Source organism: Nelusetta ayraudi, unplaced genomic scaffold, assembly GCF_046127955.1.
Source record: "Nelusetta ayraudi isolate G7.1 ecotype Tasmania unplaced genomic scaffold, CSIRO-AGI_Nayr_v1 ptg000063l, whole genome shotgun sequence".
NCBI lineage: Eukaryota > Metazoa > Chordata > Actinopteri > Tetraodontiformes > Monacanthidae > Nelusetta > Nelusetta ayraudi.
This window is the reverse complement of record NW_027466113.1, coordinates 5,388,760-5,408,575: the sequence shown is the minus strand read 5'-3', so window position 1 is coordinate 5,408,575 and position 19,816 is coordinate 5,388,760. Positions and strand designations below refer to the sequence as shown.

Below are 19,816 nucleotides of genomic sequence, written 5' to 3'. Positions count from 1 at the left end.
GCTAGTTTTAAGAAACGCATTTCACCACACTGTGTGTCTTTCGCTGAAAGAGTTAGGAGGAGTCAGCAGCGGTCAGGAAACAGTATAATAATAAAGAGGGGAAGTGAACTTTGATGGCAGTAAAAATCAATAGGTTGGGTTCTTTAAAGCAACTGACAATCAACACTTTCTCCGAAGGGCAGAAAACCCCAGCTGGAATCAGCCAGAATATCCAGAACATTCAATCTGCTTCTATAAACAAAGTTTGAATCAATGCCAAAACTCATACTAGTGCAAAAAAAGAAACATCAAACCACCATTTGTTATTTTTTTTTACATTTGCATCAATTTATTGAGCAGTGTTTATAGGTCATTTGAGAAATGTATTTACACGACTGTCACTGGTGAAGCGTGCGAAGGGCAGTGGGCGGGGTGTGACTGTGTATAAGGTCGTGTGTGTGTGTGTGTTGGGGTCCACGCTTCTCCTCCTGTGTCGCCAGGCGCCGCGCCTCGCCTCAGTCAGCCACTCTCCGGTAGAAGTAGAGGTACCCCATGTCTTTGGGAGGTTTCTCAGAGGCACACACCTTCTGATCGTTGAAGATGACCCACCTGTTTGGCACAGAGACATCGACGCTGTCACACACACACAACCAGAAAAAAAAAATCCTCCGACTGGTTTTATTAAGTATTTTGTTAGTCATCCAGAACACGTCTGAGAATCGTCGGGGGTGGTTTTATTCAGAAAAATATGCCTTTTAAAATAAGACATTTACTGCGTGCACATCAACGTCACTTCTACATAGGAAGCTAATGCTTTTTACTCCAGTGACAGTTACTCTCAGGTGCTGCTGCTGCGAGCTGACTAGTAGGATGGTGCCCCCTGCTGACAGACAGGCAAAGAAAAACGCTAATTATTGGATAAGACTTTTTTTAAATGAATTAGGAGATGGACGAAGGAAAAAGGGAACATAAGCAAATAAAAATACATTTATTTAAGTTCAAAAAAATGTGGCATGTACTGGCATGAAACTTCAAAGTAATTAACTTTCCACTTTCTAACAAGTGCTTATGATTACGTGCACATTAGGGACGCAAATTATCTGTGAATTCATTAATCGTTAGTTGATTGACCTTATCGATCCATTAACGACTAATTGAAAAACTGTGATTTTTACTGAGAACCTAAATTTCACATTGAAAAATGTGTAAGGAAGACATTATTTAACCCTGAAATAATGTTGAGGGTCCAATGTGACCCATTTTAACATTAGAGAACAGTCAAAACACCCTAAACATTTATCCTCTGACTTTCAGTGGACTTCTTATGGGTCAAATTTAAATTTTATTTATTATTTTGTTGAAAGTAACTTGTTCTAGGTACACAGGTACAAACCCTGCCATTTAACAACAAAAAAGTGTAAAGGTTTTTCAATTAATTGCGACTAATTTAGTTTAATCGATTAAATTCTTAATCGACAATTAATCGATAGTCGATTAATTGTTAACAATCCTAATGCACATGAAAGGAGGCAGCCACATCAGTCTATCAAGACTTTAGCCAAAGCCCAAACTTACTGTTGGCCCTTCTTGATGTGGCAGACGTAGTGGCCGCACATCGTGCTTGTTCCCATGTGGCTGATAAACGCAAAGAGTTCGTACTCTGGCAGGAGAGGAAGCAGAGTTGTATTAGAATTAGAAAAGGGCTGATTTTTACATTCCGAGAGCCTTTTGACATTTGACTCATTATGAACGCGTCTTGCTCGGAACTCACTGCCCGGTCCATCCTTGACGCGAGGCCCCGGCGGGGGCTCTCGGCCGCTCTCGCTCTCTGCGGCCGAGCGACCGCCTTCGGACACGTCCATCGAGTCCAGGTCGTCCAGGTGGGAGAAGATCCAGTCCAGGGCCCGTTCCAGGACGTTGCTCTGTAGAAACACACAGCCGTTTAGCACGGCATTGCTGCAGGACACTAACACATGCAAATTGTTCTTTTTTAATTCATTCACTTGTGATTGCTAATAAGTACAACAACCTATCTATCTATACAAAACTCAATAAAGCAACAGGTACATGTGAAGTGGTAACACTGTGACTACATTAGAGGGATTCTGAGCGCGAGGAACAGACGAGACCGTGGAGTCACGCGGCTCGACTGTTTGTTCCGACTCAGCAGGAAACACGGCGCGGCTAATGACAGCACTGCATCATTGGAATATTACCAACAAAAGTATGTTTTCACTCCTCATTATCGGTAATGGCCGGCACCTTCTTTGGAAAGCGCTGCTGAATTGCTGAAGTGTTTTTTTCACAGAAAACAGGGAAAACGGCAAAACAAATCATTGAGGAATCGTTTTAACAAGTTTTTTTTTATGAACTGTTTGGCTTCTTCTGCCGCATTTTGTTCTGTGTGTAATTGCTGAGCAAGGTTGTTCAGTCTCCCATTATAGCGTGGTCTGATTTATCCACAGTTCGCCACATTGTTAAGTGGCCCTTGTCTTTTTTGTTTGTTCTTCTTTTCCTTTCGGCCGTTCCCTTCATGGGTCGCCACAACTAAGCATACAGAATTGATCTGTATGTATGATTTGGGATCGTTTATTATGTTGGATGCTCTTCCTGACAGCCCTTTGCATTTATCAAGTAGTCTGTGTTGCCTTGAGGTTGCATTTTCAGTGTGACCTGGCTGAGGATCGAGCCCAGGACCTCCCGATCACAGGGCGAACGCTCAGCCACAGGGCCAGTGTTTTTCATGTGGATGCTACACACTACTCTGTAATTTAATAGATTTGAGGCTTAAAAGCTTGACGAAAACACAGTCAGTTCAGTGTGTGTTGCGTCTTTGTTGTGCTGAGAAACCGAGAAAAATCAAGAGAATTGGATTCTAACCTTGGCGCGAAGTGCTTTGGTTGCCTGGTCTCGACTGAAGCCCATGGAGACAATGGTTGCCAGGTGATCCTCTGACAGACTCTCTGTGGGTGTGGTTCCAGGGCCAGAGCTACAGCCTGGCAACACCAGAGGGGCAGCGAAATCTGCAGCCAATCACAAAGAAGAAGGACGCGAGAGTTGAGCCGAGCGAACTGGCAGAGTATTTTCTTTTTTTTCCGGTCAACTTTGCGCTGTTCTGCACACCCGAGTCTTCCATATGGGTCATGATCCAATTCATGGCGGAATCGATTCCAGTGTTGCCAGTGTAGTACACGGCTTTTCTGCAGGCCTCCAGCGGGAATCCCATCTCGCCTAACTGGGACACGGTGGAAACATCGAGGACTGGAGCTGTGGCCAGAGGAAAAACAGCCTTGTGGAATTTGTGTTTCACTGTGTTCCACAAAAGGCGCACAGGCAACTTGCAATAGAAACAAAAGATGTCTTTTTGAAAGCTACAAACTCTTTTTCTTTTTCTTTTTCTTTTTTTAACAATAATTTAAAAACAGCCATGGCAAAATAATCATAACAAATTTCAGAAAACAGGACCATCAATGTGATATTTTAACATTTTTTAAAACAAAATTAAAATTGTTATATTGTGCTAAAGTAAATAAATTTTTCAAAAAAAGGCAACATAAGGACGTAAGCAAAAAGAAAAGGCAGAAAGGAAAGGAAAAGAAGGAAATAGGGGCGGGGCCAATTTCAGAGGAGGCGGGAACAGAGCAGAAATGACAGACAGACTAACAGAGCAGTGGGGAGTAGAGTGAGTCGTCCTCATCGTTGCCATGGGAACCCAGGATACCTTTAACCTCCACATCTGGGGTCATGAGTGGGGGTGGGGCAACCTCTGGAAGAAGCTCCTCCCCCGGCTGCTGCCCAGTCGCACGCAACCCGTTCAGGTCCAAAGTGTCGGGAACGTCGATGCTCACGTCTGCGCGAAAGAAGACAACGTTCAAAGATGACTTTTATCCATTTTGTTTTTTAGATATATAATTGATGAACAGCATTACAACTGATAAAGGTCCTTCTGATTTCACATCAACATCTTAATTAGCAGTTTACATAATGTGTACGCCTACCCAGTTTCTTGGGGACCCAGTCAAGGCCAAAGGTGAACTTCTTGATTTGGATGACCAGGTGGTCGGGGAAAGAGGCAAAGCGGGTGGTTCTGGCAAACGAGACGCATGAAACACTGACATTAATGCACACATCCTGAGATTGGCTGGATGCAACCTGAGCGTGCATGTCGCCGCCGCCGCCTCCTCCAACGTACTTGGTAGCAGTAGTCTTGGCTTGAACGGCTGAGCTCCAGAAGTCTGTGAGCATCTCTGGTTCATTGAGGGCGGCCATGCAGGCGGAGAAGGGGATTTTGGCGCGCACGGTGGGAGCAGAGTCGCCCTGCTCGCGCTGGCGTTCCGCCTCCTGAAGCTCCTCTGTGAAAGAATGGCACATGATGTTTTTAATCCTTGACTCAAGCGGTGCAGCCTCGCACCATTAACTGTGCAGATGAGCCAGAGAATAGAACACTTTGCCGAGCAAGGGTGTGTTGCCCCCTAGTCCGCTATCAGTACTCTTCGCGATGTCAAAGAACACATATGACGGGATGAGTCCTCGGCTTTCCACCAATTTCTCAACTAATTCAAGGATAACACAGGGCAAGTTTTCAATACTACAATAATTCTGTTTTCATGTGGGGAAGGTTGAATGAGTTCATCATTCAAGAGACATAAAGTACATGGACTTGGGAAACCCATCAGTACCTGTGTTGGTTGCCTGATCCATCGGCACAGGTAGCTGGACGATGTAATCCACCCTCTGAGTGTACTTGGCTTTCTGTGATTGCTGACACACAATCCTCTCTTCCACCAGGAACCTGAAAGCTTCCGATGGATTGGGCCCAGAGCGACAATTCCTCTGTACACAGAGAGAGAGATTTGTTTAATTTATTAACAAAGAGATGGGGAGAAAGAATAAAGCAGTGTTAGATTTTTTTTTCCTCTTTACCTCCACCATGTTTATGAAGTGCAATAAGAACTCCTGCGCATCCTGCTGTCGATTGGTCGAGAACTCGGGGTGACCCCGCCCCACCAGCGCTTTAAACATCTGTGGTGCGATGCCAATCTGGTCTCCCTGGAAACCAGCACAAAGAGTCGAAATTGTCACCAGTCAAGGATGATATTCAGCGAAGCTTATTTCCTCTTAATTCTGCGAGCAAATTCCTTGCGGCTGTGATTATCTGTTAATTCCAATAGTTGTAAATCCACTGCGACGCTCGCTGTCCTTACCCTGGGTTCAGGCGCACCGTTTTCCTCTGTAGGGTCTGCAACCGGTTTGGAATACTCTCCTGATAGCAGGCCGTGGCCGAGCTTTGCTCTGCGATAAACAAACAAAGCTGACAACACTGCACATCCCAGAATAGACGGCGGTGTTACAGAGGCAGAGGATTTGGATATACAGTAGGCACGGCACAGCACTGGCTGCTGATTTACAAAGTGGAGAAGACTTATTCTGGAGAGATTAAGCATACATCTGAGTGAGTGCACAGGCTGAAGTGGGTATTCAGAAGAGGCAAAACAAACACAAACACAAGCACATGCATGCCTTATAAAATAGTCGAAACTGTCATTGTTTTTGTTTAACCAATAGATACATGAATAATGACAAAAGAAACAAACAAATGTGCGACTCGACAACAGGAGAGGACACTCACACTTGGGTTTTGAAGTCCTGAGAGGGGTCGTTTGGGGCTTCATCAATAAGCGTTTCAAAGTTAGACGCGTACCTATACACAGAGGCAAATGAATTGCACTATTATTCTGCACACATCTAGTATAAATATGCAACGTAAACTAGGCCAGGGGTCGGCAACCCGCGCTGCAGGTGGATGTTATTTGATGGCTTCGTGTGAGAGTAAAGAGACAAGACAGACGGATGGAGTTCCTGATACTGTCAGCTCAGCACATCTGATCTGGAGGAAAAAACGTCGAAGGGTGAAAGACAATACTTACTTGCTCTGGAAGTCTGGGACACTGAAAAGCACTTGCATGACAGAGTTGAGGTAGCAACTGTTGCCCAGATTTTTCATGCCAGTCAAGCCAGGGCCAAACAGCGGCTGCAGGGAGGTGCCGGACTCCTGGATCACCTCCCACTCCCCCACGCGCTGGTTGACGGCGATCTCCAGCTCGGTCATCGTCCGCTCAGTCTGGCAGCAGAAAACATTTCAGGTGTGAGGGCTGCACAGTTCATTGTATCTCAAAGTCAACTGCCACAAGGGGACAGCTGACGTAAAACCATCGACAGAACTGTGGACTCCACTGGTTGAATGCGACATCATTTATAGGTCAAATTTCCAACGTTTAAGGACACTGGAAGACGTCGTGAGTCTTTCATTTGATCTCTGGTTCTATTGGGCGAAATTTCCTTAACCCCCATCATTAAAGAGGCACAGCATTAGATTACGCTGACAGGAGACCATGTTAGAAAACACGGTGAATGTGACAGGGATCCTCGACTTAACCTAAGTGGTCGGTGCTATGAATGGAGCACAAGCATGTGATAAAGAAATGAACAGCACGGGGAAACCAGAGTGGAAGCAGCTGTAGAGAAAACGTTTGAAACTGAGAATAGTGGGCAAGTATCATGAGCGGTAAAGAGTAACATTTCGGAGCAAAGAATTTGATAACTAAGGAAGTATCCTTACAAAGCGTTTGCCATCTATCATACCACACTATAGTAGTTTATAAACACTATTGACTTCGTAGTGTACAGCTGAAATGTGAACTTTGGTTTATATTTGAGGCAAGTCAGCAATTTTTTGCATGTTTTTGCAGACACAACGAGAACAAAGTAATTGTGAGCATGGACAGTTTTGCCGCTGCTCCCCATAATGAGACACCTCAGCATAAGCACCAGACTAATGCACACTTCTGAAATGGGAATTAGTCTGGCTGTGCCGGGTAAGACAACACAAAGCAGATATGAACTCAAAGCTTACTTTCTCCATGGTCATCATGTCAATGCCAAAGTGAGTCAAGTGCTCCGGTAACTTGGAATCCAGTACCATGTCATCCTCATCATAGGAATACACATCTGGAAACACAGGGAAAGGTAATAAAGGGCACTGAAGCAATTATGCTGCATTACAACCGGTCAGATCAGGCGCTGCACTGGAAGCTGGCAGGGCGGTGCAGTGATGGCGCAGCTGGGCCGTCTCGAGTATTTAACATAACTGAATTCACCATGTGATGCTGTGTTGCTGTCAGACTGCCAAGACCCATCTGTGATTGGCACCTGCAACATGATGCTGACAAGGAAGCAAACGGCTACACTGAGCTGAGCTTCGGGCACAGAGCAGGTTTGCAATGAAAGCCAGTGACAAACACTGCACCATTCCAGCTTTGCTGCAGGGCGTCGCACTCACAACGAATGGAATTACTTCAATCGATTTACTGCAAAGAAAAACACTGTGCCATTTATTTACCTGCCCCGTCGGGTGTGATGGTACCGAGCTTGACAGCAAGAGGATACCCTGTCTCCTGGAAGTGGAGAAGTGCGTGGTTGTTGCCTCCTGAGCCATCGAAATATCTCCGACCGCACAGCACTTTGCCGTCCGTCAGGTTCATCCAGAGGTTCTCCTGGAGGTCGCACACCTCACACCGCCAACCACTAGCACGGGGGTTAAAACACGACATTCACAGGCAAATCTAGAAACATACACTAAAAAATTCATTTATTTTCCTTTCAATTCGTTCTTTAGCATACCGAAAACTTCCCCACGATAATATTATGAAATAACTGCGACACAACTCACTCATATTTAAGAGGAAACAGACCTATTACGATGGAGCTCAAGGCCGGGTTATTGAAAGGTCAGTCTGGACGAAACCTCACCTCGGAGGGATTTTGAGTCCGTTGTCGAGCTGCTGAAGCTCAGCAGCATGTCTTGATTCCTGTCTCACCTCTCCATCCCACTGCTGGACTTGTAAGGTGTGGGACACCGAATCAGCAGCCATGATACCCGCGATTGACTGGGATACCTTTAGGGGAAAGCAAGTCACTAGGTAAACAAATGAAGTTTGACAAACAGCTCGGTTTAAGGTGACACACATGATTATCCATGACTTTGTGTTTACATATCTGACCTGAGACTCATTAGGAATAGTATACAGAATAGCTTGTCTTTCTTTATAGGGTAATGCCATGGATTAATAGAATTTGTTCTGGCCGAGAAGACGTGATCAATGCCTCACCCGCTCTCTCACGACATCAGGCATGGTGGCAAGATCCTCCTGAGTCACTTCCTGTCTGTCAGGTAATATCACCACCTTTACATCATCCTCATACTGCTCCTGCTCCACATCAAAACCTCCTTCGATGCCTGGATATTCCAGAGAAAATGTGGGATTTTGGTCATGAAGCCAATCTCAGAAGAGTACCCCTGTGTGATCTGTGTTTGTACACACTCGTGTTCTTACCTATTGCCAACCTGGTTGGCTTTTTCTTTGGGGGGTGTCCAGACCCAGAGTTACTGTCGTCTTCCGACTAGGTAAATAAGAGAAAACGTCAGAAGAAAAAACAAAATAAAATTGAAAATGTGCACCTACCACCTGCAAATATACCTTAGGCTTGCGAACCCGGGAGATGTGCAGGTAAGCCCTCTGACCAGTCCGAAGATGGTGTTTTTTTACATACCGGCCTCCAAAGCCCAGGAAGGTGTTCATGCAAACGTAAAGGCCTCCTTCAGACTCCTGTTGACAAGACCACGATCAACCGTGATACAACACTGACAAGTGAAAGCTAACATGTTGTAGCCAACTTGATGGGCGTCTCGTCGCGCTGCTAATGCTTAGTGTTATTAGCTCTTCGCTGAAGGAAAAAAAAACATTAAGTTGGATATTCGCTATAACGTAAAGACTGAGACACAGTTAACAATGATATATATTAAAACCCCGAATAATTAAAATGGGCTTTTGACCGATTAGCAATGCTTTCCAGTTTGACAGGGCAGACAGTAACAGTGACAGGGCTAAGTGGGAAGCTAGAGCAACAACTGGGCATCATTATTAGCCTAGCATAATGTTAGCTTGCTAGATGAAGGAGGAAAGAAAAAAACCCCAAAGATTCAGGAAGCTGGGGCGTCTAAGTGGGTCGACACACCCTGCGACGTACCATTTACATAACAACAAGAGAGCGAAGAATGAGGAATTGCGTTAAATTAATCAGAACTATGTGATGTTTTGGTTTGTAGAGAGTGCGAGGCTCACCGGTGAGGAAAATGACAAGGCGCATTCGTCTTTGTGGACACGGTCTCCGGGTTGAGGAACCCGAATTGTGGACAAAACTGACTTCAATATCTCACCGACGTCTGCCATGACGAGCTAGTTAGTCGCGCTTTCCTGTGGGACCCCTGCTTTTCTCAGTTTGAACCCCCCAGTCTCTTGATTCCCCAGCAGAGCTCAGTGTCCGTTAGCATTCGCCTTCTGCTGTCTGTGTTCGGCTGAATGAAACATGGACTGCTGCTGCTGCCGCTGTTGAAGGAAGGAAGGCCCAACGAACTCAGATGCCCGCACGTCAACGGCTTGTTACCGTAATCTCTACAATATTGCATCCAAACGGGGCACTGCGACCCAGTCATTGTAACTTTGAATGTAAAATCGAACTTATGAGCGCAACACGGGTGCTTTGATGTGTTTCTGCGTGTGCCAAGGGTGACTTTTAAAAGGCGGAAACTAGAACATTCCGAATCTGCAAGTCGGCGATATCCGACTTTCCCCTGACAATGTTCGACTCGTTTCTGCAGCAACTGTTGTATTTGGGGTTTTACGGTAAAGTCACATCAACGCCAACAAAACAACTACCCCTGGTGGCTGTAGCCACAAATGGCAGCGTGACTTGATGAATTTAAAGTAGATTAGAGCAACAATTTCTCACAAAGATTTTCAAAACAAAAAAAAAAAAAATTTTTAAATAAAAAACAAACAAACCTGTCTTTCTAAGTAAACAAAACACCGTCATGTTGTTCAGGAATTCTCATCGGCAAGAGATAGACTTTTTTTTTTTCTTTTTTTTTTTTTTTTCCCTCCCTGGAGCTAGAGGAAACTTTCCTCCCCAAATATCTCCGTGTAGTCCCTCCTCTTCTCACCTCCTCGTCTCCTCCGCAGCTGGCCGGGTTCGTCTTTCGGCTGCCATGGCGCTGCGCTCAGTCCGTCTGTCTGTATACGTGGCGTTTCTTTTTGCTCTCGCAGCGTCAAATAAGTTCACCTCTGCGAACGCGGGAGTCGGCAGCGCCGGCATTCCGTCCCTGCTGCCGCCGTACGATTTTTTATATTACAGCGGCGTTCGTGCGTACTTTGGCGAGGAGTGGACGAAAGCCGCGGAGCTGCTGGAGAAATCCATCGCAACCAAGGAATCCCTGATCACAGTCCGCAAGAAGTGTTATGATGAGTGCGCGGCAGCGGGCAGACCAGCTCTGGAGAAGCTGGGTAAGTTGGAGCACCCCAGAGTAGTGGAGTAACTCGCACAGTTGCGGTCAAACCCGCCGCCGCCGCCGCCGCTGCTGCTGCTGCTGCTGCTAGTCACCGTGGAGTGGCAGATCATTCATACTCAAGATATTCTTAGGATTTATAATGGAAATGACACGGTGGTGGTGGTGGGGGGGGGGGGGGGGGTGTTTCAAGAAAATAAAGGGGGAGACAAGTTGTTGAAGAAATCTGAATTGTCTGTACTATACTGTCCTGACTGACCTGCAGATCAAATCAGTCCCCCTTGCAAATGTTTCAAAACACACAACTGCCCATTGGCGAAAGCATAAGCCTAAATGGAATGCTATATGCTGATTTTAGGCTGCTTGTTTACACATACATTTTTTTTTTGTAGGTCTTTTTGTTTTTTTGTTTTTAATCTTCATGAAAGACACAAGACGCTTCTCAGATGCACTGTTTTTGCAGTATCCGTTGGTTTTCTCTTAAATTGCACAATGCAAAAGCTCTTCGAGATGCCTTTGGCTGTGATTTAGCCCTGTGCAAATATTGACTGATTTATTAATGGGTTTGGAGTGGACATCATTATATTGTTGTGCATTGTATGCCACACATAACGGTGTAAGCAACTGCTGATGTTTGCCTTCTGATTGGCTAGACTCTGAGAAGGGGAGCCTGTGGGACCTTTGGGCCTTGGACTGGGTGCAGCAGAAGGCCGAATGTCTGAAGTTTTGCGTCGGACGTTCAGTCTCTCACGTGGGACAGCTCCCAGTTTCATCGGACATCGAGTACGAGTTCGGCAGTCGCAATCCATACAACTTCCTACAGGTCACGTACTTCAAGGTGAGCGAGCGTGAGTGAAACAGCGAAGCTCCGAGTCGCGACCGTTTCTAATTTTTGTTTACCAATAATGCATAACTTGCACTGTGTGCTTCTTGATCTCTCTCGCTCTCTCTGCTCATCAGCTGCAAAAGTTGCAGAAAGCGGCATCGGCGGCCCACACGTACTTCATTGCCAACCCCAGCCACCTGGAAATGAGGAACAACATTGAGAAGTACCGGCGGATGGACGGAGTGACTGAGGAGGCGTTCCAGGACCGGGAGCTGGAGAGCGAGAAGCACTGGGTGAGGGCCACGGAGTGATGTCTTTGTAAGGAGCGGTGCAGTGAGTACTCTGACTGCTGAGCCGATGGTCCTGCAAGAGATGTGGCGAGACACTTTAGTGTTCAAAGAAATACTTGGAATTATGGTTGACTGACCTAATGTCTCCCTCTCACTGACTCATCCGACCCTGTTATGTAAAATGCTTTTCATTTTTTGAAAAGTTAACCTCCTTGTTATATCTGGCCTAAAATGGCTCAAACGGCGGCATGATGAATAACCTTCAACAGAACTACTAAGACAGAAGGTTCTTTAAGAAGCATCTCCTTCGCCCGACTGACTCGAACGCAGGCCCTGTACGACTCCGCAGTCCAGGACGAGGCGTCTTCCAACTGGGCGCGGGCCGCCGACAGGTGGAAGGTGTGCGTGAACGAGACCCTGCGGCTGACGGACGAGTGCAGGGTGCAGTGTGAGGTGGCGTCCCAGCGGCTGCCCGAGGACAGGGGGGTGGACAGCGTGAGCGGCGTGTTTGAGAAGGCAGCAGGTAAAAGAAAGAAAGAAAAACAAAACAAAACAACCTGCCTCAGAAAACCACAGCAAAGACCCGAGACCCTCTTCTCTTCTCTGCTGTTCTGTTCCTTGCAGCTCTGTCACTCTCCCTGCTGGCATGTCGACAGTACTGCGTGACTCAGGTGGCCACCAGACCTGGGAGAATCTCCTCCCAGGAGGACTTCCTGCTGGCACAGCTGGAGCACCTGCACATCGCACAATTCAAAGGTGGCAATGTTCAAAATAGGGATGTTAACAATTAATCGATTTTTGATTAATCATCGATTAAGAATTTAATTGATTAAATTAAATTAGTCGCAATCAATGTTTTTTTTTTTTTTTTTTTACATAGGTAGTTAATATCATTATAACAGTGTAGTGGCAGGAAAGAACATTTCACCTCTAGATACTGTGATGGTCATAATATACCCAGAACAAGTTACTTTTTTAATAAAAAATTGAAATGTGACCCATTAGAAGTCAACTTAAAGTCGGAGGATAAATGTTTAGGGCGTTTTTACTGTTCTCTAATTTAAGAATGGGTCACATTGGACCCTCAACATTATTTCAGGGTTAAATCATGTGTTCCTTACACATTTTTCATTGTGAATTTTTGTTCTCAGGAAAAATCGCTGCTTATCAATTAATCGTGAATTGATCGATAAGGTCAATCAACTCAAATAATGAATTCATCAATAATTTGCACCCCTAGTCCAATGTAACCTTCAGTCACTGTAACGCAGCAGTGTTTGTGATGCATCCACGTCTGGATTTTCTACACGTTGCTCGTTGTCCACCTCTGGGGTTCAACTTTAATTATTTTTTTGTGCATTCATCTCAGCTGGTGACATCAGTGGAGCCGTGCAGACGCTCCGGGCTTTGCTTCTGTTTTACCCCTCTGACAAGGACTCTTTGGACAACCTGCAGCTCTACTCAGAGACACTAGGAGGAGACACAGAGTCACAGGGCATTCAGCCTTCCCAGGTTCATCTCCCATGAATAATGCACTGTAAAAATCATGTCACCACCAATTTTCTTTTGCAATGCTAGACATTTTGTGTTTTCTCTCTAAATTACACGATTCATTCTGTCAATTTCAGGAACGCTCAGTACTTTGTGTCAATTTGATCCGCAGGAGATTTCCCAGTACGTCAAACGCTCTTTGCAGGAGAAGAAGCTGCTGTATTTTGGAATGGAGAACCTAGACTTTACCTTCTATGATCCAGTAAGTACTGTGCAAGAAGTCCATTGTTTGTTTTTTTGGTGTTCTTATAAAATTATTTTATTTATTTATTTATTTTTTTGGAATTTTCCTAATTAAATTTACATTTTATATGAAACCTTTAACCCTAAAATGTAGTTAAATATACACAATCATCACATTTATCATGGTTGGAGACAATTACCTGAACGGATTCGTAGAATCAGTGCCACAGTCGGTCTTTCTTGTTTGTTTATGCCGCCATAATGCAAATGATTTGCCTGCATCTGTACCATGGAAATGTATCTAAATTCAAAAAATTATCCATGTAATGGATTTGTGTGAACAGAAAATAAACAAAAGAGCACCAACTGACGATGTCCCAGGTAGCATTCAACCTGAGAAACGACCAGTTCTGTTCCCACTCTGTCCGTAGGACCTGTGGACTCCAGAAGATGTTGTCCCCGCGTCATTGAGGGAAACCTGGAGGTAAATAAGACAAAGATAAAGCCACCTGCCTCCCAGGTCGCACTGAATAGTTTATGCCAACGCACAATGTTGACATTGTCTGTGCCTTCATTTCAGAGCTGAAAAAGAGAAAATGAGTGAAAAGATGAGCGAGGAGGAGAAGCAGGAGGACGTGGATGACAGCGGCTTTTATGCAGGTAAGACACCTTATTTTTCAGTCTGTGCCAGTCAAGAAGCGATGAACTCCCATCTATCACCTGCTGCCAGGTGGCCCGGTCCCTCGGGTGGGCGTGACCATTACCATGACCGATGAACTTCTGAATGGGACCAACCGCGTCGTGCTGGACGGGGTCATGACGGAGAAGGAGTGTGACAGAATACTGCAGTTAGCAAAAGTATGTTGGGGCAGTGGGGATGAGTCAGACCTGGCATTGAAAAAAAAAACCCACTACTGCTCACCAGCATTCTGTTCTTTTTTCACAGAGTGCAGCTTCAGCAGGGGACGGCTACAGGGGACGACGGTCTCCACACACTCCCCACGAGACACTGGAGGGGCTGAGTGTTCTCAGGGCCGCAAAGGTAAGTTCATATTTGTATTTAAATCCGAGTCTCATGTGAAGTGGATGCAAACAGGACCGGAAGTTTTTGCTCTATTTGTGTCAAACCCGAATGTCCTTTCTTTTAAAACGTGACTTCCCTTACAGTTGGCTCAGGATGGCCTGGTCAACCAGTCAGATGCCAGGCTCCTGCACGAGCTGGGTGAGAGGGCAAGGACCCTGTTGCACTCGTACTTCAGGAGCCCGTCGGGACTCTTTGTGGCCTTCACGCACCTGGTGTGCCGCAGCGCCATCGCGGGTACGGGTTCGAGCCCTGACTTCTAAACGCCGACTTCAATAGTGGTCTTTGGGAAGTGAGTTTGTTTTATTTCTCTGCGATCAGGTGACCAGGAGGGCAGAATCGACCTGTCCCACCCTGTCCATGTTGACAACTGTCTCCTGGAGCCGGAGACCAAGCAGTGCTGGAAGGAACCCCCAGCATTTATTCACAGAGACCTCAGGTAGAGGAATCACATGGCTCAAGACAACACATCAGGTTTTTTATGTCTGTCTATGTGTATATGTGTATGTGTATATCTGTACATATATATATATATATATATATATATATATATATGTATATGTATATGTATATATATATATATATATACATATATATATATATATATATATATATATATGTATATGTATATGTATATATATATATATATATATATATATATATATACATATATGTATATATACATATATGTATATGTATATGAACTGCATACATACATATATATATATATATGTATATATATATATATATATATATATATATATATATATATATATACACACATACATATATATATATATATATATATATATATACATATACACATTTGTATATACACAAACATATATATGAATGTGTGTGTGTATATATACGTATATGTGTGTGTGTATACATATATATGTATATATGTGTGTGTGTATATATGTATATTTGTATTTTTAATGTACATATACTGTATATGTATATATACACATATATGTATCTATGCATACATACACACCCATATACATATATTTGTATTAATTGTCTTAAAACGAGAGGGAAATGTGTTACGACAGCTATGCAACACTTTCTCCACAGTGCCGTCCTCTACCTGAATGACAACTTCAGCGGTGGCGAGTTGTTCTTCACCAACAGGGACGCCAAGACGGTCACAGTGAGTTGTTTGTTTCAACCCAAAGTCGCTCTGCCGCTTCTTCTTACATCACACCTTTGTTTGCGTCTCTTTCTCGAGGCCACGGTGAGACCCAGCTGCGGCCGCCTGGTGGGTTTCTCCTCGGGCCCCGTCAACCCGCACGGCGTCACCGCGGTGACCGGCGGTCGGCGGTGCGCGCTGGCCCTGTGGTTCACCAAGGAGAAGCTCTACGGGGACAGGGTGAGAGCCGTGACACGGCGCTGACCTCTGACCTGCAGCCGGTTTGGTCGCTCATGCCGTGACACCAGCGTTTGATGATTCAGCATCACATGCAAAACCGGGTGGTTGGTTTCATGCTCTGGTATTCGTAATGGCCGGGCTGTCATCATACCACGTCAGTTTACATTAGGCACATGAGATATTTGCTTAGCGGGAGAAAAAAAACAAAAAACATTCATCAGTGATATAAGTTTAGTAACAAAAAAATTACATTAGCTGTTTTATAGAGAAAAAAAAAAGTCCAGATACTGCTAAAGAATTGTGTTTCTTCAGATGGTAAAAGAAACTTACTTTTCATTCTCACAGCTTGACATCCTGAATTTTTCTCAACCATCTTTAGTGGGAGACATTTCTCATCCCAAAAATCACATTTGTTTGACTTCCTACCTACAAATGTTACTTAAAGACCTTGTATTTGGTGAGAATGCTAACAGAACCTCAGTTCTAGCTAGCTAGCTAGCTAACTAACTAGTGACCTTTTGCTTTTCAGCAGGAAATAACAATCCTTGGCTTTTTCACCCACCGCCTCCCTTTGCCCCCCCCTCCGACAGGAGCGAGAGGAGGCAGAATCCATGTGGGCTGCCGACGGCCAGAGCGTGGTGAAGACGGAGGATGAGGAGAAGGGCGCGGTCGCCCGGAATGCCCGCAGCCAAGCGCCGCAGGACCGCAGCAGCAAAGGGAGGGGCCGGGTGACCGGGGCCAGAGATGAGCTGTGAGGGCCACAAGTGACCTGACGGACTCAAACTTGAACTTTCTCCAAAAGCCAGAAGACACTCACACCAGCCAAGTACAATGACGGAACTTTGTTTTTCCATCCCGGATTCAAGAGGAGCACTTTTACACAGAGACAGAGACAGTCTCTGGGAAAATGCATTGTAGCCCTCTGTTTGCAGCCTTCTGCCATAAAAAAAAAAAAAAAAAAAAACTTCAGTGTGTGTGAAAGGGGGTAAAAATAAGGCCGCCAAAAAACGAGACCTAACATTTGCCCCCTCTGTGAGAGGGATTAGTGGGCCCTTTGTGACATCACAAAGGGTCAATTGTTAGCTCACACAAAAAAAAAAAAAGATCCCCAAGGTCCCTCTTAATTGCGCCTCCTATTTTTCCTCTAAAGCTGCTTACACGCTTACGTGCCAAAATGCAGCGTGTGTCACGGAGGTGAGCAGAGCGCGGCTCTTCCTCCTCTTCCTCCTCCTCCTCCTCCTCCCTCCTCCAATCACAGCCTGCGCCTGTTCCTTCTGTGCCGCAACTCTCACGAGAAATCAACGCGGCTCGAGCCGCTCGACCCTCTGTGGCGACGCCGGGCCGAAGAGTTGTAGCGAGCGAGGCTGCGTCATCCGCCGAGTGATTACCCTCGCACCGCCTGCAGCGGCCCGCTGGTTAAAAATAAAAAGATAAAACAGAAGATTACCAGAGTTCTGAGGCTTGCGAGGTCGTACGTTCTCGGGACAGGAAGTGTGTGTGTGTGTGATAAAAAATCTGCGATTAAGCGGCGATGCTGCGCAGTGAGAACACACACACACACACACACACACACAAAAAAAGTAGTTACATTAGCGAAGTACGTCGGAAACTAAAAACTGTGGCAGTAAGAGAAAGAGGTGGGGGGCTGGGGGGGGGGGGAGGGCGAGGGAGGTGAGCATGGGAGGAATGATAGAAATAGAGAGATTACTGTTAATCCCTCATAAATGAGTGCATTTGTTTATGAAGCTTAAAAAAATCTTCCATTTAGAATATGGAATAGTAATCCACCAAGAGATCATTTAATCATTCATGGCCGGCCGCCCGCCGCCCACTTCCACCTTATCCCTCCCATTACAACCAGTAACTTGCCCACTGCCTCCGCGTGGTGCATTAGTGGAGCGACTGGAGTCCTGTTTATGGCCCATATTAACAGCCGTGTCATAATCCTCCGCCGCTGCAGAATTGGGTCGAGCGGCGCTGTTTTAATGGTGCCTCGGTTTTAACCTTTTCCCTCCCCGGCGCGCTGAGAAACCTCCCGGCCGTACCCTAAATGTCCGCGCTAATCCTCCCATTAGGGGGTGTTATGCCTATATGATGCATCTTCTAAGCGCCCTGGCTGTCTATTGCTCCAATTACACACTTGGCGTAGCGGCTCGTATGATGTCATCTTTCGCATGGCGCATGTGATTAGCGCAAATTATCCCAAGGCCCCCGGGGCGGCGTTGTTATAAAACCAACTTTAGCGCGTCCCCCGTGGTCATTACACTGAGTGCTGTGGCCCGGTGAGTGGTTTGACGCGCTCACTTATCCCCGACGCTGCACTTCCACGCATGAGCTGCGCTTCTATTTCTGAACAAAGGCAGAAGTTGTCGGGCCGTTGCTGCGATGATGCGCGCCGACGGCCAGGTACGGCCATGACACGGGGTTAAATCCGCGGCAGAGAGCGTCGACTTATATCGTAGGTCCGCGAGTGAGTGTAACGCCATATGATGGACCCACCTAGGATCCTCCTCGCCCACTTCATCCAATCCACGTGTCAAGGTTCATCCACCCTTATCAGGCTATAAATACTCTCCTAGGAGCAGGGACTGAAGTACGCCGGACACCCTGTTGCTTTTCTATAAATAATTGAGGCCTCCGTTAAAGTAAGAAGTTTTTCATTCCAGGAGAGGGAAGAGAAAAAAAAAAGCTCTTGTTGTTGCTTTCGTATGTCATTCCTACACCTGCAATGCAGACACTAGGGTAGTGATGTTTAAGAGAGAAAGTGAGCAGTGAAGTTTTGAAAGATAAAATCTGTCCACCAGAGCAGACTTGAATCAGATTTCCGACAATTTTGTGTAATGAACGAATAAATGGCCCTGAACAAACTGGTTTTGTACACACTTTGAGTAAGAAAACTTTAAATGAAAGTCTCGCCAAAATGTGCTGTACCTCCTAGCATAGTGGCTAGCCGGTGGAATGCTATCATTAGCGAACACGCTACAGCCGTTCTGCCACAGCGCCAGGATTGTGTTGGTTGAGAGTGTGAACTGCCAATGTGTTTGTCTGCTTCTTCTGTGTGAACGCATTCAGAAGTGAGTACACACAGCGCTGTACAAACACGCAAAGGTCAAACCTTGTAGACCAGCCAGTGCGGCAGGCATCACATCGCGGAAACAAGGCCCACGTGTAGATCTGTCCATCATGCAACAAAAAGAATTTAAGAGCTTCTGGCCGACGACAAAAGTGAGGTCAAAGGTCACAATGGGATACAGCGGTATTCCAGTAACGACTTAAAAAAAAAATAAATCCAACTCTGCTTAACGAGTGTTCCTTTGCATCAGCCGCCATCGTGACTTCTGACACTGGCGGCCCGAGATTATATAATCCATACGCACGAGTGTGACGTGTCAACACTGTAGCAGGCTGCCTCCTGCCACTGGCAGAGGAGTTCCTGTTTCTGAACACTTGCGACATTTAAAGTTGGATGGAGGATGCAGTGTGTCGAGGTAATTATCCAACCGCCCACTGCTTTCTTTTTTCTTTTTTTCCTTTCCAGAATCACATTGACAACCGGAATCACTCCTCACCTCCAAACCCCAACAACAACACTTAACAACAAGAACCCAAATTATCAATTTATGGTGACTTCATTTGATGGACTAGATGAGACACTATTCAGAGCAAACAATAAAAAGCCAAAAGCTGAGCAACGGCCTGAAAGCCGTCCCACGCAGACCACGACAGTGAGCTGAGTTGTTGCATAACCGGTCCAGGTGATGCACTTTGTCCACGAGGTGCACTCACTCACCCCCCCCCCCTCCCCTCTCTCCCTTTCTATTCCTCTCTCTCTCTCTCTCTCTCTCTCTCTCTCTCTTTCTCTCTATTCCTCTCTCTCTCTCTCCCTCTCTATTCCTCTCTCTCTCCCTCTCTCTCTCTCTATTCCTCTCTCTCTCTCTCTCTTCCTCTCTCTCTCTCTCTCTTTCTCTCTATTCCTCTCTCTCTCTCTCTCTCTATTCCTCTTTCTCTCTCTCTCTCTCTTCCTCTCTCTCTCTCTATTCCTCTCTCTCTCTCTCTCTCTATTCCTCTTTCTCTCTCTCTCTCTCTTCCTCTCTCTCTCTCTCTCTCTCTATTCCTCTCTCTCTCTCTC

The 19,816-nt window shown here is 45.7% G+C and overlaps 2 protein-coding genes across 5 annotated transcripts; one reads left to right on the top strand and one right to left on the bottom strand.

Moving 5' to 3' along the window:
• Window positions 1–298: 298 nt before the first annotated feature.
• On the bottom strand, window positions 299–9,415 carry usp5 (ubiquitin specific peptidase 5 (isopeptidase T)). Of its 4 annotated transcripts, none has more exons than XM_076041080.1 (20): window positions 9,162–9,415; window positions 8,502–8,645; window positions 8,373–8,439; window positions 8,148–8,275; window positions 7,789–7,934; window positions 7,379–7,563; window positions 6,893–6,987; window positions 5,907–6,100; window positions 5,609–5,680; window positions 5,184–5,271; window positions 4,903–5,028; window positions 4,659–4,812; window positions 4,172–4,331; window positions 3,978–4,066; window positions 3,644–3,829; window positions 3,103–3,246; window positions 2,860–3,002; window positions 1,751–1,901; window positions 1,555–1,639; window positions 299–588 (listed from the first exon to the last, which is right to left on the bottom strand). In XM_076041080.1, exons 1-20 carry the CDS (start codon window positions 9,267–9,269, stop codon window positions 495–497), a joined length of 2,559 nt encoding a protein of 852 aa, XP_075897195.1. In that variant the 5' UTR covers window positions 9,270–9,415; the 3' UTR covers window positions 299–494. The 4 variants fall into 4 exon arrangements, with proteins under 4 accessions (XP_075897195.1, XP_075897196.1, XP_075897197.1 ...); XM_076041081.1 differs by having other exon boundaries at window positions 8,517–8,645; window positions 9,162–9,413; XM_076041082.1 differs by having other exon boundaries at window positions 3,701–3,829; window positions 9,162–9,412.
• Window positions 9,416–9,602: 187 nt separating this feature from the next.
• p3h3 (prolyl 3-hydroxylase 3) lies at window positions 9,603–18,554 on the top strand. The gene is made up of 16 exons (XM_076041084.1): window positions 9,603–10,379; window positions 11,035–11,219; window positions 11,342–11,500; window positions 11,828–12,020; window positions 12,122–12,253; window positions 12,867–13,009; window positions 13,161–13,250; window positions 13,663–13,715; window positions 13,812–13,891; window positions 13,962–14,089; window positions 14,178–14,273; window positions 14,399–14,549; window positions 14,634–14,751; window positions 15,393–15,468; window positions 15,547–15,687; window positions 16,278–18,554. Exons 1-16 carry the CDS (start codon window positions 9,911–9,913, stop codon window positions 16,440–16,442), a joined length of 2,379 nt encoding a protein of 792 aa, XP_075897199.1. The 5' UTR covers window positions 9,603–9,910; the 3' UTR covers window positions 16,443–18,554.
• Window positions 18,555–19,816: the final 1,262 nt, after the last annotated feature.

Bases quoted from the DNA above. Each gene is read 5' to 3' on its own strand.
- usp5 (XM_076041080.1), bottom strand. From the start codon at position 9,269: ATGGCAGACGTCGGTGAGATATTGAAGTCAGTTTTGTCCACAATTCGG. The intron at 5,029-5,183 runs GTAAGGACAGCG...GCTGGTTTCCAG, and splicing joins ACGGTGCGCCTGAACCCAGG to GGAGACCAGATTGGCATCGC. The intron at 4,332-4,658 runs GTACTGATGGGT...ATTCTTTCACAG, and splicing joins GGATCAGGCAACCAACACAG to AGGAGCTTCAGGAGGCGGAA.
- p3h3 (XM_076041084.1), top strand. From the start codon at position 9,911: ATGTTGTTCAGGAATTCTCATCGGCAAGAGATAGACTTTTTTTTTTTC. The intron at 12,254-12,866 runs GTGGCAATGTTC...CATTCATCTCAG, and splicing joins GCACATCGCACAATTCAAAG to CTGGTGACATCAGTGGAGCC. The intron at 14,090-14,177 runs GTATGTTGGGGC...CTTTTTTCACAG, and splicing joins GAATACTGCAGTTAGCAAAA to AGTGCAGCTTCAGCAGGGGA.